This window comes from Lissotriton helveticus, chromosome 6, assembly GCF_964261635.1.
Source record: "Lissotriton helveticus chromosome 6, aLisHel1.1, whole genome shotgun sequence".
NCBI classification, from domain to species: Eukaryota; Metazoa; Chordata; class Amphibia; order Caudata; family Salamandridae; genus Lissotriton; species Lissotriton helveticus.
In genome coordinates, this window is record NC_136067.1 from 2,031,683,296 (window position 1) to 2,031,709,632 (window position 26,337).

The 26,337-nt window shown below is 43.4% G+C and overlaps 1 protein-coding gene across 1 annotated transcript in view; it reads left to right on the top strand.

The window, feature by feature from the left end:
* The window catches only part of HADHA (hydroxyacyl-CoA dehydrogenase trifunctional multienzyme complex subunit alpha), a 112,178-nt gene extending 86,678 nt beyond the window's left edge, over window positions 1-25,500 (top strand). The window contains exons 17-20 of the mRNA XM_078650015.1: window positions 13,899-14,094; window positions 17,359-17,473; window positions 18,121-18,266; window positions 24,821-25,500. Of these exons, the coding sequence (XP_078506141.1) occupies window positions 13,899-14,094; window positions 17,359-17,473; window positions 18,121-18,266; window positions 24,821-24,966 (603 nt within the window). The 3' untranslated portion in view covers window positions 24,967-25,500. The remainder of the gene's footprint in view (window positions 1-13,898; window positions 14,095-17,358; window positions 17,474-18,120; window positions 18,267-24,820) is intronic.
* Window positions 25,501-26,337: the final 837 nt, after the last annotated feature.

The window sequence follows — 26,337 nt, forward strand, 5'->3', positions numbered from 1 at the left end:
GCTCATATTGCACCTTCCACCAGACTGGCAAAAAAAACGTGGCTTAAGGTCTACATGTGTAACCGGACTGCTGCAGACCTGCCCGAATAATCCTGTCTGTCAGGAGGTAACTCTACTTTAAAACAGAAGTCTCCCCTAAGTAGGTCTTGCTGCCAACAAGGTATGGTGCCTAGTGTTTTAAAGTGGAACATGCAAGATAGTTAAGTTGGCATGCCCCTACAGAGACTTGCCATTTAAAGCTATTTTTACTGTATGGGGCTATTACTTCCTCCATAGGAAAGGCTTCAGTACAGTTAAAATATGTTTTTGTATCTTTTACTTAAAGTTGCTAATCTGTTCATTCTACCACTATTTTTAATATTGATTTAATGTCCGTGCCATTTATAAAGTTGAAATCTTAATAAATAAATAAGCAATAACTTTTAAAAAGTTATGCTTTTTTCTGCCTTAATCTCTAGGAGACTAATTGGCACACAGCTGGCACTGTCAGTGGCCCCCGTTGATGAAGTGTGAAATGCTGCTCCCACTTCAGAGACAATGGCTTGGGTCTGACAAGCTGGCCTGAGTGAAGTTTGAGACCTAGCTTAACACAGCAATTGCATCTGAGTAGGGTCTAGAAAATTCACTAACTGGAAAGGGACCAGAGGGTGGCCTGCACGTTTATAGTTTAGTGGTTAGGGAAGTCTGGAGAAGAGGAGTCTTTTGATTCTAGGATACACTTTAGCCATCTTGGCTGAAGTCTAAGTGGAGGAGTGAACTGGCTCCAGAACTACTTTGGTGTAGTTGAGTAAGAGGGAACTTCTCAATACTCTAAACACATCTCTGGTCCTGCCGCAAGCCTCCACCAGGGTCAAATTGTGCATTTCAAGACAGTTTGCCTACTCAAGGACAAAAAGTTCCCAATGGTGACCTCTCCAGCACATCCTGTTTACCTTGCTCCAGTGTCCAGGAGTCAAGCCACACTCACTGAGTAGTGAACTGAGTAAAAGTAGCGCTGGCCCACCCCCCTCCAAGTACCTCACAACATATCCGGACCTGTATATGAACAGACAATGACAATCTGCTCTTTGTGACCTGTGTGGAGACCTGCAGGGCTAGACCTCAGACCAACTTGCATGCCAGAGTGGAGTGGTCTTAAAGGGTCTGTTCACTAGCCACCTGTGGCTATAGGGACATCTAATACTGCAAGAGGCCCTTTTCTGGGAGTCTGCAACTGACCCTAGATTGGACCTTGCTGGTTGCCTCCTGCCCTCTAAGTGAAGACGCTGAAGTCCTGGGAGCCTTAGAAGAGTCCAAGAGGAGCTGCTCCAGAAAGTTGGAAAAAGTGGGATAAACTTTTTCCATACTTCCAGAGGGTGTCATGGATTTGTTGAGTTCTTGTATACAATCAATTTAATTTTCAAAGGCCACAAATACACTTCCATGTACTTATGATCAAATATGGGCAATTGTTTTCCAATGACTTACTAATGATTTGATCTGAAATTGTAGCACCGATTGGATTTAAGCAATGTAGTTGATCAGAGAAGTAAGAAAGCCTCATGTTCTTAAGAGTTTGGTCAAAAGTGTTGCAAAGGCCCACACTGGCATACTATCCAGCCTAAGGTCCTGGTCAGGGACAGACTAGCTTAACCTTGGCGCGCCTGATGCTTAAACATAGTCAAAGTATCTAAAACAATTTGGATGACTAATAGCAGACCGCAGTCGTTGTAGCCATCTCCTTCCAAGATCACGCATCATAAAGAACAGTGCTATAGACCAAGAGAGGTCTTGAGAGAGTTGCAGAAAAGCAAACCCACTGTTAAAAGCACTACCTGAAAACTACAGATATCTGCATTAAATGGCAATTTAAATACTATAATAGTGAACTGGATACAGAGTAATTAGAAATTATTAGAAAATCTAGATAGAGGCATGAAAGTGTTTGTGACAGATCAGGCATCAATTCGTAATAATCCACCTCACCACAAGCTTTTGTTCATCAGTGATGTTTAGGTTTGGTCCTGCTTAGCTTAGAGTTCCAGGATTGTGAGTAAGGGCCTCTTTTGCATGGTTAGCCCCCCCCCACTTTGTGCCTGGTTTTGATGTGTTTTCGAATGTAGTGTGCAGGGCCCCTGCCAACCAAGTGCCCTGTGCCAGAGATCCTTCCCTAAAACAAAATCCCAATTGGTACTTCTGCCCTGTAAGTCCCCAGTAACTGGTATACTGTGTACCTAGGACTTCGGAGCTGAAGGGGGTACCTTGGTACCTTATATAAGACAGGGATAGAAGGGTCTCAGGGAATATCGTTCACGACCACACACAGCTATACTCCCCATGAGTACACTGACTAATAACAAAAAATAGTGGTGGGTCAAATTAGAGTGACTCTCTAAGTAATCGACAAAATGTGCTGAAAAAGATATTTAGTGACAGTATTTCACTAAAAACTGTAAGGTACCTCCTTCAGGATTGAGGAAAATACCCATCAGTAACCGATCCTTGGCGCCCTTTTCATCATATGGGTTCCTTCAAGCCACGAAGGAAGGTTGTTAGACTTCAGTTTAGTTTGTATTAAACTGGAGAGGAACCATTGACAATTTAACTGGGTCACAGGGGGCTACTGTAAAGCAGGGCATATGAAATATGTGAATAAGTGCAAACAGTGAAGGATTGTGCTCTTAGTGGATTTAAAATTAGATAAACATGAGGAAAAATGTTTATTACAGACCTCAATGCTTCTAAATCATTAAAAAAGTAGTGCGATATTAGTAGTTTTAATTAATAGCTACGAATACTTTACGGTCGACATGTTTCTGCAGATTTACCGGACCCCAGAGGTATCCACTGCATTCCTCAGGACCTCTGTCGCTACTGCTTAAGATTTGTGAAAATTAAAAAAGAACTTTTTCACCTGGGTTCTGTTGAAGAATCATTCTCCCAGCTGTATTTACACATTCAGACATAGGCACATAGTCAATAACCAAGAAAGACAGACAAACAATTAGTATATATCCGATATCCAATATCTCACATTAATTGGTATATCATATCTATAAGAGAAGATATATTTATACAATTCTCTTTTTAGGTCTCGCCTGTCGATGCGCATGCGCATCGAGCTTGCGAGCCTATTGCGGCTTAAACAAGCTTTAACTAAGAAGCAAGGAATCGTGGCGATTCCTTGCAGTGCCCGTGACTTTTAAGCTCAATGCGCATGTGCATTGAGCTTAAAAGCGCGTGCACATGCCCCCAGCCGCCTGGATGTCTTTTCCCTCAGCCGCACTCCTCCCAAACCCCCGCTCCGCCCCCTCCCCGCCCCCTCCCCTGTCTGCCGTGTCGCATTTCTTCAGGGCACTTTCTCCACGGCCGCCATGCCACATCAAAGGCTTCCCCAGCACTGCCCCACCCATCAATCACCATCCCACTGCCACCCCCCTCCCTCTCCATATGGTGCGCTCTGCCTCAGGCCTCTCTAACTCGGCCCCCTCCTCTGCCCGTCGTGTCGCATTTCTCCTCCCCCCTCCCCTTCTCTTCCTTACCTCCGTCTTGTTTATTTTAAACATTTGCACGACTTCAGTGTTTGCCTTCCTCTCTTCTTGCTGCCCCCTCCCCACTCTCTCTCCCAGCACACCCCCCCCTCAAGCCCCCTCCCCTGCCCGCCGTGTCGCATTTCTTTTCTCCTCTTTGCCGCTCTCCCTGCTCCGCCCCCTGTACCCGCCCCCTCCCCACTCTCTCTCCCAGCACACCTCCCCCTCCAGCCCCCTCCCCTGCCCGCCGTGTCGCATTTCTTTTCTCCTCTCCTCATGTTAGACCATCTGCTGACCAGTATGAACAAAAGCAGCCTTGGAAAGATGGCAATACCCACTGGACAGAACATCTCACCCACACCAATACGGCACAGACGTGCCACGCATTCAAGAGATGCATCGATATCAACAGAACTAATACAGCCATGCTACGAACAAATTGGACATTTCCAGTACTGATCGGACATGCCACACTCCAAGCAAGGGCTAACCGCTGGGAAACTGGCCTTTGTCGACCGAAGACATATAGGTCAGCACTCTGCCTACACCACTCCCAAGCTACAACCCAAAACCCACGACTCCATCATTAAGGTTCTACCACCCTGCTTCAACCTGTACACCAGACACTGGACATAGCCGTCTTAGGGATGACTCACAATACAGTGCCGGAAACGACTCCTATTGAAAGAGCCACGCAAGAGCACACATCCCCAATAGCCCACACAGTACTCCAGGCCACCCAGCAGGAGGCCATACTGCACTCTACCAATGTTGATAAAATTACTCTAAAATAAGCAAATGTCAGTGACCAAGAGTTAATGTAACAAACTTTGAGGCCGATGTACGTATTGTCCCAAAATTAAATTCTGTTTTAAGCAAATACAATCTGCAGCCTGAATATTTTACAAAAATATCCCTGTGGTCGACTTTACTATTGGACGTAGAAGGGTAGTACTCTCCATATGGTGCGCTCTGCCTCAGGCCTCTCTAACTCGGCCCCCTCCTCTGCCCGTCGTGTCGCATTTCTCCTCCCCCCTCCCCTTCTCTTCCTTACCTCCGTCTTGTTTATTTTAAACATTTGCACGACTTCAGTGTTTGCCTTCCTCTCTTCTTGCTGCCCCCTCCCCACTCTCTCTCCCAGCACACCCCCCCCCTCAAGCACCCTCCCCTGCCCGCCGTGTCGCATTTCTTTTCTCCTCTTTGCCGCTCTCCCTGCTCCGCCGCCTGTACCCGCCCCCTCCCCACTCTCTCTCCCAGCACACCTCCCCCTCCAGCCCCCTCCCCTGCCCGCCGTGTCGCATTTCTTTTCTCCTCTCCTCATGTTTACAACATGGTATGTTTCCCCTATCAGTGCTGGGGGGGCTAGGGTGGCACCCCTGTGTCCCAAGTGTTCTCTGTCGGGAGCCTGCATGTTTCTCCCCACTCGGTGGCATGCACGGACTGCACGGATGCACCCAGCTCGCCTGCCTGCAGTGTGAGTGGAGGCCATTAATAATCCCGGGGCGTGCACCCATTGCACTCAGCGATGACTTCATTCCCAGGGCCACCCGGTCGATGGCAGATGCACGCACTGCATTTCAATGCGCACCACTGGAAGGCAGCCCTCGAGCATGAGCACACCCCGACCTGACCGCATGCAGACGCCAAACCCAACTACCCCCAAAGCAGAGAATGCACTCCCAATATCCACCGGCCACTTTTCCTTCTTACGTTATTATGCATACAACGGCGCATGTTCTGAATGTAGGTTTGCAGGATTGTTTCTGAGGCATGGTTAGCAGTGCATTATTTGTTGGAAATGTTGTGGCGGTTTCTGTCTGGTAACTTTGCATCCAACAACTTACTAATGCAATAGGTCTTGCATTTGCGAGAGTTAAACCTATTGGTATTGTAATTGACAATGCCTTTTATTTACGTTTTAAAAACCAACACAAATAAAAGGCAGTGCCATTTACAATGCCAATGGCTCAAACTCTAACAACTGCGAGACCTATTGGCTATGCCAATGCTTGTTTACTCTGTTACTACTAGTTTTACAAAGATACCTCATAGTAATCTTTGTTCTCTCACTTACCAATTAATGCAGGAGAGTAAAGCCTCACCTGGCTGACAGCGCAGGTAGTTGAAGCACCGCTCTAGGGGGAGAAAAAGACGAACAAAGACATGTCAGCCGCGGCTGATTTCACAACAAAATTCCTGTTATCTCTGGTGTTTCTGTGATTTGTAAATATGGACCTTGGTACCCCCATCACTGGGACAATGCCACTGCCCTTGCAGCCTGCATGCCTTGTGAGGAGAAAATGACAGTCGACATGGAACCCTGTCTAGGTGCCATGCCAGCTAACACTGCTTGGCAGCATAGGTAAGTCACCCCTCCAGCGGGCTTCACTGCCCTAAAGCATGGTGCACTATATACTACTCATGAGGACATATCTGCCCGGGCAGATATGCCCCTACAATATTGGGCACCATTTCCCAATATTGTAAGTGGCAGTAAATCCATAGAGAGAGTACATGGGCTGGGAACTCGACATGTTGAGGTGAGGCGGGGGGGAGGCGAGCTGAAGCACACTTTCAGTCCTCGCCATCCTAAGGAGGGTGGCATAATAGAGGGTGAAGTCACCCCAGGTTAGGTGCCCATCGGCCCTACCTGCTACTCCCCTAACACGCCTCCTAAATGTAGTCTTTAGGTGGCTACCCCTGACCTGGACCCCAGATCTGCGACGACTTACGAAGAAAGAAGACACCCTGCATTACAAACCACAAGACTGCAACTGCCTTGGGCCCCAGCCCTACCGGCCTGTCTCCATCTCCTACAAAACATGAGACCTGTCTTGCAGCACAACCTCCAAAACACCAGGAGGGTCTGTTATCTTCAATAAAGACTTAATTCTCCCAAGGACGGAGGACCTGTCCAGTAGGAAAAGACTCCAAAGACTTAGGATCACGGCTGATCCGCGACCGTAGCCCACTATGCGACCATGGCTGGAGTCTGAGTGGTTCACCTGTGCAGTGAAGTCTCCCCGGTGATCCTGACCTCGTGTACCATGTTGGCTGAACTCTCCTGCCCTCCACAATGGCATTTGCAGTGTGAATCCAGAGGCACCCCCAACAACAACCAGCTCTGGTAAGAGGATTGCGTTGTCCAAAGGCACCCCTGCACCAGAAAACCCTGGGTCTTGGTGAGCAGAACCGATGTTGACCCTACGACCTGCTACATCCCAACTTACCTCTGCTGTTGGTCTTCCTCCTGTAACCTCCGGTGCCACACCTGCAGCCTAACTGCCATCACAAAAATCCTCTTTAAAAAAGCATTGGGCGCCCGATGTCTATTCTGCACCTGTCCACCTTTGGGCCACTGGTGGTGTATGTTTGGTGCTGCTTTGTGGCCATCTCTCATGATGGTGCTTGGCCCCTGCAACATATTTACTTACCTGCAAACACTGTGGCTCCAGGCACCCCCGTCTCCATTGGAAAGCATTAGGCCAAACTCTGATTTTGACCTCTGCACCCGGCTGCACCTGTGCTGCTGGTGGTGCCGTTTTGGGACCTACCTGACCTCTGGCCCTTGCTGACTTTTAAACGTGAAAACAAAAATAGGGCTGGCTCTATTCAGCAAGGCTGAGCCGATATATTAAGCAACAAAAAAGGGGGTGCCAGTGCTGAAAACATTTATTCCATACAAATATTAATCAACCACAAACAGAAGATTAATTCCAGAGAGGGTATTGCTGTTTAGTTGCAATTTTATTTTCTACAAAAAGTCACCAAATTTAATACAAATTTTACTATACATCAGAGAAAAACCAAGAAAGAAAATCAAAAAATGGACGGACACATTATATTATATTCAACTGAGAATATCAAACACTCAAATATCCAATCATATCACATTCACAACGCATTCAAACGTGACTCTAGCACTCTAAGTACAAGAACAAGGTCTGCTGGAATTTAATAGCAAATGAAAAACAATTTTTGAAAAAAGTACAAAACCTAAGAATTTTCAATTTCAAACATTCATTTTAGCTTGAAACACATGGTTCATGTACTCAAAAATTGTAAGGGGTAAACAAATCAACTCCTATACGAGAGAGCAGACCATGGAGATGTTAGGCCTACGCGTTTCGAATCTCCTTTAATTCAGCGGAGATTCTCATCAGGGCCTCAGGCGACTAAAAGAAAGAAAAACAGAAAACATACAAAAGAAATGTTTTGTGAGCATGGATACTAGCAGTTGTGGTTGAACACTTACAAACATTGCATATACCTGAAGTTTTACATAAAGGAGACACACTCGGAGTCTCAGGACTTAGTGACCCACACGAGCAAAGAACAGAGGGAACAATGACTTAAACAGTGTGGATCGATCACCCCTCCAAAATAAGCTGGATTTATCATGGCGGTGCCAGCGATAACCTGGCGGACTTACCAAGGATAGGGCTAACCAAGGGCCTGCGTGGGACCAAGGGGCCAGGGGAGCTTCTCTGAAATACGACCACCTGTAATTTTAAACAAAACAGTCTAATGGAATCATGGCGCTACATGGATTGGACCGTGTAGCTAACGAAACATAATGAAAATAACTTACCGCGCTGTGAGAATCAAAAACACAGGCGGTGAAAGGGAGGAGGATTTTCAGAACGGACAATCTGGAATCAAATAGAAACACCTCAGTACTGGCCCAAAAAGCGGGTAGAGCTTATTAATGTCGCAAAAGAGTCACACCTCTACAAGAAAGAGGTGAAGGTAAATACCTTTAAATAAAGATGAAAAACGCCTGCCCAAAAGACGTCAGCTTGAAAGAACCGAAGAACCTTCAGGATTTAAAGGGGACGTGGTGTGGATTATTAAACCCCCAGCTCGTGAACCTGTATGGTTAGAAAAATAAACAGAAGCAAAATTAGTACCAGGGGCTTAAGGTGCGAGGTCTAGTAAACGGCAGGACCTAGGCGTGTCTCACCTATAATGGAATTATCCGTCACAACGAAAGGCTGGTAGCAGAGCGCGACGTCAACTACACAAGCGGCTATTCAGCGTGTGCTGCAAAGATAATACAAACAGAGGGTGATTCATGGTACAGGGCCAGGCAGGTCGGAGTTACACCAATATTAGGGCAGTAAGGGGGTCTGATGGCAACACTTACCAAAGAATTGCAGTTGAGGATGCAAATAAATGCAACGAGTCCCGGCGGCGTCCAAGCGAGTACTAATCACTCGCGCAGGCGTATTAGCCCGCAGGATACAGCGCTCCCGTTTTATACCCTGCGCAGCCAAACCGGCTCGGCAGGAGGGCGGGTCTTTGTATTGACGACGGTGCATGCGCGGTAGAGAGACACTCACCGCGGAAGGAGGAACACTACCTTTAGTACCAAGTGCAGGCATCCAGTCCCCACTGGGGGACGGATCTTAATATTAACGACGGCGCATTCGCGTGGGGTGACACTCTCGGCCGAAAGGGAGCTTCTCAGAATAATAAAGACCCGAAACATAGAAGTTAAAGGAAAAAATTCTTAAAGGAAAAAACTTTTTTAATTATTAAACCAAATTCGTCGTGTATGGCATAAAATGCCCCTGTGATTGCCTCTACATCGGCAAAACTGAACAAGAAGTGCGCCAACGCATCTCACAACATAAGTCGAGATTGAAGAGACAGGTTGACAATGCTCCGTTGGTCAACCACTGGAATAGAATGCAACATGGACTCAATGAGTTCCAATGGACAGTGATCTCCAGGATAGAAAAGGATCCTCAAGGAGGTGACTTGAGCCTCCAGCTATCCAAAAGGGAAGCAATGTTAATCGTAAAATTTGACACGGCCGTGTCAGGTCTTAATGAGCTATCCAAAATTTTTAAATTATGATCCCTGTTCAGATAGAATACGTCAGGTACCCCCTGGTCCCCACCTTTCCTGCAAGAGTCTCTCCAGCCCGCTTCTGAGCCAGCCCTTTACCCATGAGGTAATTTTTCTAATTTACTGTATACTTTAAATAGCGTTTTTGTGAGCATTTAGGTGCACTATAACCTAAGATGCTCAATTCTTTTCCATGCATGTATCAACACTTTTTTGTGTGATGTGTGGAACCATCATTCACTTTGGTTTAATAATTAAAAAAGTTTTTTCCTTTTAAGAATTTTTTCCTTTAACTTCTATGTTTCGGGTCTTTATTATTCTGAGAAGCTCCCTTTCGGCCGAGAGTGTCCCCCCACGCGAATGCGCCGTTGTTAATATTAAGATCCGTCCCCCAGTGGGGACTGGATGCCTGCACTTGGTACTAAAGGTAGTGTTCCTCCTTCCGCGGTGAGTGTCTCTCTACCGCGCATGCACCGTCGTCAATACAAAGACCCGCCCTCCTGCCGAGCCGGTTTGGCTGCGCAGGGTATAAAACGGGAGCGTTGTATCCTGCGGGCTAATACGCCTGCGCGAGTGATTAGTACTCGCTTGGACGCCGCCGGGACTCGTTGCATTTATTTGCATCCTCAACTGCAATTCTTTGGTAAGTGTTGCCATCAGACCCCCTTACTGCCCTAATATTGGTGTAACTCCGACCTGCCTGGCCCTGTACCATGAATCACCCTCTGTTTGTATTATCTTTGCAGCACACGCTGAATAGCCGCTTGTGTAGTTGACGTCGCGCTCTGCTACCAGCCTTTCGTTGTGACGGATAATTCCATTATAGGTGAGACACGCCTAGGTCCTGCCGTTTACTAGACCTCGCACCTTAAGCCCCTGGTACTAATTTTGCTTCTGTTTATTTTTCTAACCATACAGGTTCACGAGCTGGGGGTTTAATAATCCACACCACGTCCCCTTTAAATCCTGAAGGTTCTTCGGTTCTTTCAAGCTGACGTCTTTTGGGCAGGCGTTTTTCATCTTTATTTAAAGGTATTAACCTTCACCTCTTTCTTGTAGAGGTGTGACTCTTTTGCGACATTAATAAGCTCTACCCGCTTTTTGGGCCAGTACTGAGGTGTTTCTATTTGATTCCAGATTGTCCGTTCTGAAAATCCTCCTCCCTTTCACCGCCTGTGTTTTTGATTCTCACAGCGCGGTAAGTTATTTTCATTATGTTTCGTTAGCTACACGGTCCAATCCATGTAGCGCCATGATTCCATTAGACTGTTTTGTTTAAAATTACAGGTGGTCGTATTTCAGAGAAGCTCCCCTGGCCCCTTGGTCCCACGCAGGCCCTTGGTTAGCCCTATCCTTGGTAAGTCCGCCAGGTTATCGCTGGCACCGCCATGATAAATCCAGCTTATTTTGGAGGGGTGATCGATCCACACTGTTTAAGTCATTGTTCCCTCTGTTCTTTGCTCGTGTGGGTCACTAAGTCCTGAGACTCCGAGTGTGTCTCCTTTATGTAAAACTTCAGGTATATGCAATGTTTGTAAGTGTTCAACCACAACTGCTAGTATCCATGCTCACAAAACATTTCTTTTGTATGTTTTCTGTTTTTCTTTCTTTTAGTCGCCTGAGGCCCTGATGAGAATCTCCGCTGAATTAAAGGAGATTCGAAACGCGTAGGCCTAACATCTCCATGGTCTGCTCTCTCGTATAGGAGTTGATTTGTTTACCCCTTACAATTTTTGAGTACATGAACCATGTGTTTCAAGCTAAAATGAATGTTTGAAATTGAAAATTCTTAGGTTTTGTACTTTTTTCAAAAATTGTTTTTCATTTGCTATTAAATTCCAGCAGACCTTGTTCTTGTTCTTTTACTTAGAGTGCTAGAGTCACGTTTGAATGCGTTGTGAATGTGATATGATTGGATATTTGAGTGTTTGATATTCTCAGTTGAATATAATATAATGTGTCCGTCCATTTTTTGATTTTCTTTCTTGGTTTTTCTCTGATGTATAGTAAAATTTGTATTAAATTTGGTGACTGTAGAAAATAAAATTGCAACTAAACAGCAATACCCTCTCTGGAATTAATCTTCTGTTTGTGGTTGATTAATATTTGTATGGAATAAATGTTTTCAGCACTGGCACCCCCTTTTTTGTTGCTTGCTGACTTTTGGCACCGAAGACTAAACAGGTGAGTATAGGACTTCCAATTTTAATCACAATATTGTTTCCCCATAGAAACTTTTTCACGCTGTCCAATGTTATCCGAAGTGTCGATTTTTAAATTTTTTTTAAAGTGAACTATTTTTAATTAAAAACTTACAAACCTTATTAGGAGGACATGGGTCTTAAAATAAGTATAATTTTATCAAATGTGGGATCTCTTTCTTGAGTTATGCCTTTTTTAATGAGCATTGGTGTGCAATAAATGTCTTGCACTCCCCTGTCTTAGGCCTAAGGCTGCTTGCCTGCACTACCTCTAATAGAGCACGTTGGGTTTCGCATTGAGCCCTGTACACTTTTGGGGGAAACGATGGACTCTGTACATGGTACTACCACCTAGTGATAATATCATATACAGAGCTAGCTTCCTACACGGATAATTTTTTTTTTTTTTTTGTGTAAATTGTGTTTTTATTGCAGATTCAGAAAACATACATTCGTGTGGTCCAACTCTCCCACCTCCTACATACATCTTACACTGGTCGTAGTTTAAGCATCACACAGCCATTTAGCCCACATCCCTGAGGCTGGGCGGCGATAGCCGGGAAGCACCAACAAAGGAATCAAAGAAAACGATGACATCTGCTCGGCAATCTAGGATCTGCATTTCTATATCTGCCCAATCCCTAACCCCAACATATAACCTGTCCAATAACACAAATGGTAATAGCGGATAAACCTTGTCGGTGCATTTCAGTGGCCCTCCCCAACCAACTAACCTCCGTGTAGCTTGACTTGTGAGCTAAACCCTTCACAGCTGTGCCACTACATTATGGATTTCTTACTAGTATATAAATGTTACTCCCTGAATAAATGTGCTCTTTGTTTGCTTTCAAAAGGCCACAAAATTAGCATACCAATATGATTTAAACATCCATCTTACAGATGCTGCACATGGCATCAATGGCAAAGTGTGAGACAGAAATTATGCATCAAACTCCCCACTTCCACTCCAAAACTTGGGGTGTTTTTCCTTTCCCGGGACTGTCCCCCACAAGCCTGTTTTTAAAAAAATATAATTCCCATGTATCTTATCAAACCAAAAGTTAGCCAGTTTTTTTTCCCTGTGGGATGCAGCCCTTCCACATGTCATGATGATCTCACCTCTCTGACTTTGTGTGCCCAATTGTCCCACACAGGCAATCTTGATTTCATTTCTTTGATTTTTTATTTTTTATTTCACTAGCCTTTTATAAGCCACTGAAACAAAAATGAGCGCCTCTTTGCAACCATTCACCACTTCTAAGTTCTGAACTTGTTGGTTTCATTTGAAAACCACGAAATGACCACAAGAGTAAAACTATGTACTAATTGAATTTGAGTTGCCGTTCAAATTAGGGTTTATGAACCACTTCTCGAACTAAATGGTAAATATATATATATGTATGTGTGTGTGTGTATATATGTGTGTGTGTATGTGTGTATATATATATATATATATATATATATATATATATATATATATATATATATATATATATATAGTGTGTTTTTTTATTTTTTTTTTGTCTGAAACTTGAGCAAATTTAGACTCAGATAAAAAAGGAGTCTTATTGTAATCAAAGCTTGGCAAGTGTGGTAAAAAAGTGTCCATCCAGCAGGTTTTTGGTGTAGAGGATAGCAGCAATTCCTGTGAAATCTTTACGGGTTGAACTTGGAAAAGGATAAGCAGAGTGCAGATTAGTCAAAAAGAGCCATTGTTGATAATGGTGGTTTTTTTTTTTTGTTACATTTTTCTACGGGCTGTGCATTTCTGCCATCACTACTGTTGCCGAATCTAGTCCATGTATCAAGTTATTTTACATTCCACTGACTAATTTCTGACCTATTCTGACTATGGTATCAATAATTGGACTGTAAACTGACCAAATGTATTAAAAAATGTGTTCCAGAGGAAGGAAGAATTTAAACTCTCTAAATAGAACAATACTATATAGTGCAAAAATAACAATGTGTCGACTAAAAAAAATTACCATCCCATAAAAATCTTTTGCATTGTAAAAAAATTGACATTTTAGATACAGACTTTGAGTATTAATAAAATCTTTTGCAAGGTGCCATCCAAGCACCGCTGCTGTAATAGACGAGTAAAGGTTGGCAGCTGTTGAGGTAGTATGTGACTTCTCACTAAAAGGGCAGGTGATGAAATGCAAGGGTGCTTCACAGCTCTGGAGTAAACTGATTAGGGCCACAGGTCAGGAAGGTGCTTGGACTCTAGTTGATTATGTACATGTAACACTGGCTAATTACATTTCCTTAAAGTCCACATACGCTGTAACTTTGTGTGAGTGCTAATTCATGATCTGTTTCCCGTGCACAGGAGGGAGCGGACCCTAAAAAGCTGGATGCTCTTAGCACAGGTTTCGGTTTTCCAGTGGGTGCCGCAACTCTGGCAGACGAGGTTGGCATTGATGTTGCTACTCACGTGGCTGAAGATCTCGGGAAAGCCTTTGGGGAGCGCTTTGGTGGCGGAAACGTGGACCTATTGAAAGCCATGGTGGCCAAAGGATTTTTAGGTGAGCACCCACTGTCTCAGAGTGGAGATAGTCCCAGAGTCTATAAAATCTGTGTACAACTTTCATTGTCTTCCTGCTTCTGTCATGCAGTGTGGCTCAGATCACATTACACATGTGTTCATTGACTCTTGTGGATGAACTGGTGTTTAGTGGTTGTTTAAATTTTCAAAAGTTATTTAATAAAAGCTTGAGCTTCATCACTCTGCATGCACTTATCTGCCAAACACAACAGGCTCTCCCTTCTCCCTCTTGAATATTATGGATCCGGAACCTTCTGGCGTGAAACACTATTTCCATACAGGTCCTGGTCCCCGTTAATGTTTTGGATATTCGATTACTCATTTACTTGTTTTTTTTTTTCCCTCCTCCTTCCTTTTGCTACTGGAACTTACGCTGCGACAGTCCAGCAGCAGTTAATCCACTTAACTACTACATCTCTTGTTTGGGTCATCTGAGGTACCCCAGTGCTGTGTGCTGGTTTTCATGCGCATTAAAGGTGGGCTGATCCCAAAGATGAAGTTAGATTTTGTAGGTCAAGATCTGGATGTAGTTTCTTCTGCCATGCAATGTACCTCACTAAAGCTGCCTGGTGGTGAGGTAGCAAGGCACCCTAACCAGGGACCCTCTCCATCCATGTGGAGGTTACCCTGACTGGTCCCTATGCATTTGGTGCAAATAACCCCAGGCAAAGTTAAAGCACAGATTTGTGCAGTCAACCTCCACCCCAAATAACAGAAACCCTTTCAGCAGGATAGGATTGAATACTAAGCACACGGGTGCGGAAGACCTTCTGGGGACCAAAACGTCTTCTCCAGTGATTGCACTGTGACCTTCTCATTGTCTGGGCAGAGGGGTTCCAAGCTCCTGTATCATTAACCCTGTCTCTCTTTATGGGAATAATACTGCAGGTGTCGAGCACTGTCAAGTGAAGGAAATCTCCCTTCCTGGCCAAGGGTTTGGTGTCCAAGTCTCCGCTATGTTGGCTCTGGAGGCTTACACTACGAGAAGACTTGAGCTTATCCTGTTGGTGATTCTTTTGTCGTCTCTGGCTGTAGGTTTTGTAGTCTGGCTGTAGGTTTGTCACCAGACGACTCCTCGTTAGCCCCACAGCTGAAGTAAATTTCAGTTCTATGCTAGTTGAGAGGCAGCTGACCGCCAAGATTGTGAGCAGTGTCATTTTAGGATGGCTGTTTCCCCTCCACTCCAAAGCGCTGTTTTTCAACATGGATGAAAAGCGAACTGTCCCAAATAATTTGAGGTGAAATTGTAACATCCTTGTGGTCAATAGAATCATGACGAGGTAAGTAGGGTACTTGTGGCACCACCTTGATCCAAGACTATGCCCAGATAGGCTTCAAGTTTATACTTGAGGCCAAAGATGCTGCTTCCCAGAAACCGCTGATTCCCCTTTCTTTGTTTCATCAAGTGGGACATATTGCATAATACAGTTTATTTCATAAAAAGAATACAAAATATGTACTATTTTATTTTGTACAAAGCTATAAAACTCATCCTCCTCCATGGGGCATTCCAGATAGGGTCTATTATTTTGTATTAAATTGTACAAATTGTGGCACACTTTTTTGAAACAAAGAAAGGTTGGCTCTTTGAGTGCCACATAGTCTCAACCCTTCTGCTCAAAAGCGTTTGAAAGGGTTCACGGAATCACAGCTCAGATCGACAAATGAAAAGATATTAAAAAGAACATGTTTTTGTCTGTATAATTATTGCAGCATAAATTGTCATAAATATTTCCAACTCGAAGGTATCAAGTGCAGTGTGATTACTTGAATATACTAAATCAGGGTGGTGCCTAATCAGCTAATTTGTGTTTTCCCATTGGAAGCTTTAAATGAATTTATGATGGAATGGGTTTTTCTGCAGCCCCTGGGATATTCACCTGGTTCTAGCCAGACTGATGCATGCACTTTTTCGAGTCTTTGATCTCATGTGAAATAAAACCACTCTCATAGAAGACTACTTCATTGGTGGCCACGATTTCAAGGAGATGCTTAAATGAGAGGCAAGCAACGTGTGGTACAGAACCCTACAATGTACTCCAGAGTATAAGGTGGTCTTGGGGACTAGTCCTCCACTCCTTCCACAAAGGTTCCGAGTTCCATTTGCAAATGCTCATCCTCTCAACTCTCTTTCCACATCCACATGCCGCCTTGGCTTAAGAGGCCGTACTCAACTTGGTCATCAGTCATACCTTTGTCTCTACTTGACAGAAGTAGTGATCTGTGAACTAACATTTTGTGAACTTTTTGGTACAGTAATGCTTGTTGAGTGGCTGCTAAAGCCAACATTGTGGATGGATTACGCCTTATATTGTGCATTTCTGCACTTGCATGGAATGGGACCTCCGTCTTTTGTCTGAGGACATGCTGTCATGAGTAATACTGGATTGGTACTATCCTCCCGGTATGTGCTTGACATGGAAATAGGTCGCTCACAGATATCACACATACATGTATGTACTTGATATGTTTGACCAATGAGTTCCTAAAGTCGCTTCTCTTGGGTATATACACTGCATGTTGCTGCCCTATCCTCCTCCCTTTCGTGTTTCTCTTAGCTGTTTCTGCTCAAAGGCTAAGTATGGGGTAGGTCCTCACCCTCCTGCTTACTCCTCATGCCACAGTTGGCTCCATTTTACAAGAAAAGGACTGGCTAAATTGAGCAAATATACATACATAGCAAAGACTGTATGGGCCCTGGATTATGCACACATGCATGTAAAAATTCTTTGAAGACATTTTTTGCGGTGCCACTGTATTGCAGAATACCCACAAAGGCATGAACCTCTGACCTAAAAGGAGCGCGGTCATCATATAGGTAACTTTTAAAATGATTAGTCATAGTTGTATGTTATTTGCTCAGGATCCAAAAGGTAACCTGTTAAGTGATTCCTTTGTACGGGAGTGTCCTTAATGGAAAACGCTCTTCAAAGAGGTAGTTCAAGGCTTTGGATTCTCAGTTACCTGTCCACCTGAATCTTTGATGTATTTAAATCAACCATGCAGTAGCATTGGACTTCGGTCATCTGCTTTTTTCAATATTTCACAATAAACTCCATGCATAAGCATCATTTGGACAAATATTGACTGCAAAAGTTGTGCTCTTGTCATTTTTGTTCATTGGGCTTGAATTTGAGGTGAGGGAGTGTGAAGAGAAATCTGTAGCTTAAGAAATCACTTTTATTGCGTAAGGTCCTATTGATATATTTTATTTCTATATATATTTTTTTTTTTACTTCCCTAGGTCGCAAATCAGGGAAAGGATTTTACCTGTACCAGCCGGGGTCGAAGAGCAGGCTGTTGAACTCTGCCACTGATGAGATTCTAGAGAAGTTCAAGCTGACAGCCAGACCCGATGTGTAAGTCAGTAAGCATGTTCCAACAGCAAGCATTATGCGATGTTCAGATCCTCTCCTTCCTTGTATACCATGTCATTGTATCTCTTAACTAGTCTGACTTCAGTAGTTCTACTTTTTTATTTTTTATTTTAAATCACTTGTCTGGCTTTTTCTTGAGCTTTTCGTCTCGCTTAGGCTGCCTATGGACACTGGACTACCACTAACCAGTGTTGCTAAGTGCTGTAGATCTGATGACTGCAGCATATGAGAGAGGTGATCAGTGTGCCTTTTTTGTAATTTGAGTGGCTTGACTGCTTTGGTTGGTTCAACCTTCGGTGGAGGATACCTTAGAGCCTGAGCTTTCTGTACGCACTGTTTTATTGCAACGATGAATAGATATGTTCCTTCAGAAATGTTTAAGTCACAGAACCCATTGCTCTGCAGGTACTATCCCTAAAGAGAAGAGGCATTGGTTATAGAGTTTGAGCTTAGACGCGATACATCCTTATGCTTGTAACCTTTAGAATGTATCTTGCTTGTTGCCTACTAATGGGAAACGGATATGTGTCTTAGGTTTCCCCCTATCATGCCACTCCTTTTTAGTTTGATTCCACAAAACGTTCTCAGTAAAAATGATGAGGTTTTTGTTTCTTAATCCTTTGTTTCAGCTCGACAGACGAGGACATCCAGCTCCGTCTTGTGACTAGGTTTGTGAATGAGGCAGTGCTGTGCCTGCAGGAGGGCATCCTCAGTAACCCAGTGGAAGGAGACATCGGGGCAGTGTTCGGTCTTGGCTTTCCACCTTGTCTTGGAGGTATGTCTGCTGCTGATTGCTCGTTACCTCCCTGCCCTTCACACATTTCTGTTCTCTCTTCTTAAGTGCTTCACATTGTGATCTTTTCAACTGATTTCGTTTGTTGTGTAACAAACATTCAAGAAAGTGAATTCATTGTAGAAGTAGTGTGTTTTTACTTAATACATTTCTACTCGCTTTATCGTCCTTGGAAGGATTAGAGGCTGAGTGAGCCTGCCAAGATTTGAACTAATGGCTTTTAGGATTGTCACAGATCTCTGCTGTATAAGACCCTTGACCTGTCTGGCTGGCTGTAATGGATAAGAACATGGCATAACAGTTTTTAAGCTACAACATACCTCAAAGGGTCTGAAACATTAGTAAAACACTGACATAATGTACTGATTAAACAACTGGGATACAAAGAAAGTTGGAGTTAAAGTATATGTTTTGTTGATATTAAATAGGAGTTCCCCAGTCAGGGAGAAAACTAGACCGCGAATCTTAATGTGTTAAAGACAAAGATTCTCAACTCAAATTTTTTTTCCAGTAATGTGCTAACATTTTATATACTGGCACATTAAATCTAGACCTATTTGCTTTGCCAGTGCTTGTTAGATCTTGCATACTGACAACTTCACCTGTTTGTTGGAGGCCTCATGTTACCAGTACTTTACAGTCTTCACCTGTTTGTTGGTCATGTTACTAATACTTTACAGTCTATACTATGTTTAAGAATATACATTCAGAGAGTGGTTTTTGGGTCAGCCCCAGTCAGCTATTGGCTCTCATGACCAGTTGTTGTTGGTTCGATGGGCGGTCCCTGAAGGCAGTAGCATTTCATAAAAGGTTACATAGCTTTACCTGAGTTTTCCCATAAGGTATTGGTGATAAATGGGGATTAAAGTAGTCCTGGGTGTTCGTCTCTTGCTGGTGTTTATTGTGACAGTTATATGTGCTTCTAAGTGTTGTCCCTATCAATACTCCATCTATTGTTGTTTCTATTAAACCTCTTCTCTCTGACTTCGACAGGATATTGCCATCTCTTTTCATGATATTTGCTTTACCAAATGCTTGATAAATTGCTTTGCCAGCGACCGGCCATCTTGAAGTGTAATTTGTGTATCCTTTCAATGTGGCTATGACATGGAAGTACAGAAAAACATTTGAAGATGGCTGGATGTCACTATTGGCTGTCCGGATTTGCAGCGCAGTTGGAGGAACTTTGGCAAGGACATTACCACAAGTGTTGGTGAAGGGAGGCCTTTTGCCTATGCTTGTTAAGTAGTGCTGTTGTGTTGGTTCCTGAATTGGTAGAGTAGTGGAGAACTAAGGAACAGATGGAAGCTTCTGTATAGCTTCACCTCCTTTCTGCACAACCGGTCTCAGAAGTTCAAGATCAACAACGAGCTATCCTCACCTCTGCCTGTAACTTTAGGCGTCCCACAAGGATCCTCCCTATCCCCCACATTGTTCAACCTTGTCATGGAACCACTCACCACCTTGCTTCAAGCATCTAATGTACACTTCCATATGTACGCCGATGACACTCAACTCTATCTCAAGCTACAATCCCCGGAAGACATCGAGCTTTTGAACTCCACACTGAGAAACACCCAATCATGGTTGGCCATCAATCACCTCAAACTAAATGCTCTGAAAACTGAATTCCTTCTTATATCACATCCCGCAAAAATGGCCATCACCCAAACCTGGCTCAATCACCTAACTGCGCTCAATGTCCAACCCACCATCGTGGAATCTGCGAAATCCCTAGGTATTACACTTGACGACAAGCTCAACATGCAGCAGCACATTAGCAAAGCAACTAAAGGAGCAAACTTCCAAATCAACACTCTGAGGAAACTTAAACCCTTCTTCCCAGCTAAGGACTTCCAAAATGCTGTACAAGCCCTAGTCATCCCTCGCATAGACTACGGAATTGCGTCCCTTAGCGGACTCCCCCTTTCAACAACCGCACCCCTAAGAGCCTCTTTGAATGCTGCCGCGAGACTCATCACTGGTTCAAGGAAGCATTCGCATATATCCCCGGACTTAAAATCCCTGAACTGGCTGCCTGTTGAAGCCAGAATACACCTGAAAATAGCCGTTATGACACACTCGGCTGTACACCACAAGTCACCCAGCTACCTCACCCAAAAGCTGACTATATCTGGAGGCTCGAAGTGCAAAAAATCTACTCCTGAAACCTCGTAGATTCCGGAAGGAAAAAACATTCAAACGCTCCTTCTCAGGAATGGCTCCCAGGATCTGGAATGCACTCCCTGCTGAAACCAGGCTTATCTCCTCCACAGCACTTTTTAAAAAAGAGGTCAAAGCCATCCTTATGGCCAAATTTACCTAAACTCTATTGCTGATGGAACAGAGACTTTTGCACCGTTTACTGTAGTACTGGTTACCTGATTGTCTGTTGGTTTTATATTTGTACAGGACTGATATCCGATTATGTCACCTCACTTACTACTGTTTACTATTTTGTACCCAATAGTTAGTCTAACCACCTTATGGTGGCCCCTACCCCTTGTTTCCCGTAAGTTTTAAGTACGAGGTAAAAGCCAGCCTAATGGCCTAAGCTCACCTGATCTTTATTGTTGTTGGATCAAAGACTCTGCACCGTCTTGTATTATTAGTCACTTGTTCGTGGACTGATATCATATTTGCACATGATTGCTATCCTATTATGCTACTATATTGTACCCAATAGTGTTTTAATCACCCTCCTATTGCCCCTACCCCGGTCTCTGTAAAGCGCTCTGATATCTGCAAAGATCTTGTTCGCGCTATATAAAACTTTGAATAAATAAATATAGTGCTAAGATTCTGTAGAAGGGCACCCCCATCTTTTTTTGGAAAGACCTATGGGTGTGCTGCATCAGACTCCACCATTCATGGTAGTAGAGGGGCAGAGCAGTTGTAGAATAGTAATAGGCAAGTAGATTTCTCAAATACCATGATTAAGTTATTTACCTAGTGTAAGGACTGGGTGTAGCAGATCTGCTTAGATTACAAAAGAGGTGCAGATGGCGGTGAGAAGGGGCGAGCAGAAGATTTGAAGTAGTGCACTGCACTCAGATGCAGTGTGGAGGAAAAAGCACTACTGAGCAAAAGGAGCCGGTGAAGTAGGGCAGGGCCTATGAGACTCTGTTTGGGCTTACAGAGGGTTTAGTTTTGGTAAAAAATATTATTTGGAGAGACCGTGGATATTGCCAATGTTGCATTGGCACAGAGTTAAGAATTTTATCTTGTCCTCGGAGGAGTGTGTCCTGCCACTTTGCATTGATGGGTTGGGAGCCAATCATATGCTATGTGCAGGTCTCTGTTGCTTCCTACGTAGGTTCGTGCTATACAAATATTAATTCATGCATTCATAATTTGGGGGTACTTGGAGGCAATTCAGTTATCTGTGTTCACTATAGAAGTGAATGAATACATTCATGAGAAGTCTTCCTCAGTGCACTGGCTCACCCTGCCGCACAGAAGTTAAGCCTTTTCTTCACCAGTTAACTTTTTCCCATCTCTGCCAAGCTGGAACACACAGGTTGATGTCGATGCTCGATGTGTGTTGTACGAAAAGTGGAGAATAGAGCAGTTACTAGATTGAGAAACTTACTTGTTGAACATAAGTTGACCTCATTAATACACCTGGGACCATCTCATATCCTAAGGAAAAACAAAAGTGTGTAGGCAATTGGTCTATTTAAAAATCTCTATCAGAAGACCTACTGATGGACTGGCAAACATGACCAGATGGGCTTGTTCAATAATACTTCGACCGCTTATTACAGCCTACCTGACAGTTGTTGATCCTGTGTACACTTTGATGAAATTAGCATTGTCTGTTTAGAATGAGCATTGAGTACGGGATGCAGAAAATTCAGGGGATTGGTCATCTCAGTGTTGCTTTGGGGGTCGATCATCACCACAGATTCGAATCGGAATGTTGACGTGCTCATATGCTAAATCTGACCGTTTAAGAGCAGTCGATGCACATAGAAGTGTACTAGAGCTCAAAGTAGTTTAGTTGGCACAACAAGCGTTCAAGAAAAACTTTCCAACAAGAGGATTCTAAATCTCACAGACAACATGACTAACACACTGCATGCAGAAGCAAGAAGGGCAGGGGCGTAGGAAGTGGGGTGCGGTGGGTGCGGACCGCCCCGGGTGTTCTCACGGAGTGGGGTGACAAAATGGCAACAATATGTGTTTTAAACACATATTTTTGCCATTTTGTCAAGCCGGTGGTGACAAATTTTCCGCACCGGGTACCGCCTGACCTTACTACACCACTGAAGGAGAGGCTCATTCTCCTCTAGACCTGGCGAACCACCCAACAGATCTCTTGGGCAGACATCATCCAGATACTCACAAATGGCAGATGAACACCCACATGCTGCAATACTTCCAAAGTGGAGGGCCCCGCACCTCGATCTAGTCTCCAAACGTGGTGATCCTCAATCTTGGGTCATGGTTTTTGTTTGATACGTCCATCCATCTATTTTGCAAACTACCCATTCAACAGGTTTAGCAGCAACAGGGACCACATCTCCATCCCAAATCTCTCAATTTGGCACCTGGAATCTTTACAGCGTGGTTACTTACCGCTTCCCAGAGAAAGCCTTCACATCCTCACGGAAGCACGCTACCCTACTATAAAGGGCTCGTTGAGCAAAAAGGTGATTTGTATGCTATTGCATTTCTATTTATCATGACCCGTTAAAGGTTAGTCCAGGGCCTTCTTTGCTATCAGCTAACTTTACAGAAGTGAGACCTGGCTATATATGGATGAAGGTGCATTTAGTGGTGTTATCTGCTTAACTCAAGAATGGACAGTAGCGATGTATTTTTCCAAAGTCCGGTCATATATGCTTTTATGGAGAGACTTTAAAAAGTTATTTTTCCCATAGTCATACCGGTTCACTCTTAAGATCTAAATGTAGTATTGACGCGATCAAATGGAAACACCCTTTGAATGAATACATTGTTGCTCACTGCAGCATCTCATGATGATGGTGGTGTTGCGCGTATCAGTGACTTATCTGTGCTTAGTGAAGGTAAAGCTCTGTCCTTTGATGAACATAGCTTGCAAGTCCACAAAAAGAAGGTGATATTGCGTACTTGTTCATGTTTTCTATCCAGATTTGCTTCTCTTTTTCATATCTGGGCATCTGTTGAGTTATTAATATTTGTGTTTTTTCCAATACACAACTTGTGCAGTATGGTCTTTAAACACACTAGTTTCCACGTGTATTACATTAATCATATTTATCCTCCTAGTAAAAGAAAACTTGTTTCTCTACCGCATTCAGGAAACTCAATTTGGGGAAATTGTTTGTTTGGATGTATACATATGTGTACAAATGTGTTACGCTTGAGCAAACCAGTTACTCCTCGTCAGTAAAACAGTTACTCCTCACCTTGGACTTGAGCCACAGTGGCTTTTCTGGATAAACTTAATAATGGTTTACTTATTCTAAGCTATTACATGGGTTGTTGTTCACACAATCACAAGGCATTACTGTAGACGTACATGAGATCCAGAAACTGGACATTCTGTTTATAAGATATTCTTTGCTACTATTTCTTCTACTTAATGTGCCTATACTGAGTTGGTGTTTAGCTTCTAGACTGCAGTGGATTCACATGCAGCCTGCTCATCTCCCAGGATACAGGAATGTAGTTGGATGATGTTTAACAAATTGCCTTCATGCATTTTGTAATAAAATTCTTACAAAAAAACTACCAATGAGCTAGGGAAAAAGTGACCAAACCTGAGGTGAAGTCTGTGTCTTGATGCATTGTGGGTTTCTGGTATGTGATCATAAGTTATTTGATACACAATTGGAGCTGAAACAAACTTTGAGGGGAAAAAGGATAATCTAAACCCAAGAGTAGATTCCAAGAGAGCGTACAACATGTGAATGTACAACACTACAAACTCAACCTGATTATTGCAGGTAAGTAATGATTTCCATTTGAAAGGATCCTTCTGTATTGTAGTTCCCTATTCAAGGCTCCCTGCAAGAAGCAGCTACACACCTTCCTTGTATCTGGAGAGGAATCGTTCAAAGAACCTCTGGCAACCTATTCATTTGGGAATGCTGGGCTTTCTATATAGGTTATGAAAGGGAAATTTAACATGAGTTCTATTCAAGTCAAGTGAGTCTCTCGCCGCGAAATCCTTGGATTTACAGAGGGCCCTACGATTGGTTTCATGATAGCTAGTGACCTCTCGTCTTGAAGATCCGCTCATTTAACCAGCTCGTGGTAAAGCCTTTGTATCCTTCTGAAAGCACCCCATATGCCTTCCCAGGGGTCACCATCCATTGGATCAGCAGTCCAAGTCCTACAGAAGGTGTAATGCTGGAGTCCTGTACCTCTTCCTACTTACACTAATGTGCTGTACCACACTTACAAATGTGTATTTCACTTTACATGGTTGTGTGGTAGTGCCCATCATATAACGGAGCTGCCTCTGTACCTTTTAGAGCCAATATTCTCTATCTTGTAAATTTTGTGGAACCCTTACCTTAAACGCTCTATTTTGTCTTTCCCAGGTCCATTCCGATTCGTAGACTCCTATGGGGCCAAAGGTCTGGTCGAGAAAATGAGGAAGTATGAGGCCGTCTATGGAAGTCAGTTCACACCGTGCCAGTTACTAATCGACCACGCCAATAATCCAAGCAAGAAATTCCATCATTAAATCCATACATGGATATGAATTCTATTGGAGATACCCTAAAAGATCCCTAGTGCCGAAGCTAGCATCTGGCCTCTAGAGTTTTTGTAAAATTATCCTTGAAACCCAGTTCACAGGGTGGTATGACGATGAATGTCAGATCTTCTCGGTCAAAGACTTGTAGTCCAAATGTGCCTTAGTTATATTATGCAGCTTGGCACTGATTTACACAGCTATTAACAAAGCTTTTCTCAAAGTTTAATTTTGCACTTAATGTTGTCTAATTGGGAGTAATGTGCTCCCTTCATTTCCTGCATCGTTCTCCGCTGCTTCACATGTTCCCATCTGAGGACAAGTGACGAGATGTCCAGAAAACATTGGCAGCTTATGCTGGTCAGCATAAGCTGCCAATGCGGTTTCCATACAAAAACATGCAAGGCAGTTTCCATACAAAAACATGCAAGGCAGTTTCCATACAAAAACATGCAAGGCAGTTTCCATACAAAACATGAATTGTCACTCATACAAATGTTTGTAATAATAAAAGAGATATTTTCAGTTATCTTTTCTTTATTCACTCCATTGTCCATTGGCCCATTTCATAAGCATGTATGTGTAATGCTATGTATAGCATTGATCGTTAAATGATACAGGGTTGGTGATAAAGTAGTTATTCTTTGTATGCAATGATGTAAAAATCTCAAGTCTGAGTTTTATGGACCTTGAAATCGCCCACACTTTTCGATAGGCCGCATTATTAAAACTAAGTGCTTGGAGTCTGCTATGGCCTAACTTCATAGTACCACCTTAATTTACGCTATTTCTCTAGAGGTTTCTGTTCACTGGCATATAGAACTTCAAGAAATTAGGTTATTAGTAGAGGGAAGTAGATGCCAATGTCAAGTAATAATCTTAATCCTTGTCAAGGTAAGCCACAAAACCCCCTTAATAAACCTGAGCTCGCCCCCATCCCCCTGGTAGCTATGGCATAGAGCAGACAGTCTTAACTTAGAGACAATGTGTATACTATTTATACAATGCAAAAAAAGTTAATTCCCACAACAAGTACGAAAAAATAAAATAGCAAAATAACACCACGTGACAAAGTTTAAGAATGGGACCTGGATATAATTGTTAATGTTGTAAGTGAGAATAACCCCAAGAAGCACAAAGTGCTATTTTTAGTCAAGGGTCTCGGTAGACCGGGACACTGGTGCAATTTGACACAAACTGCAATGGAGCGTGTATTGGATACATCAACAAAGTTTGTCCTGGTCAAAGATTTTACCTTCTGACTTTAGTCTCTATACATCGCAGAAGTGTGCTTCTAAATCCCCCCCCCCACTTCCCCCGTCAGCCCTCGGCCAAGGAAAGAGCTTATAGATTTACTGGGTG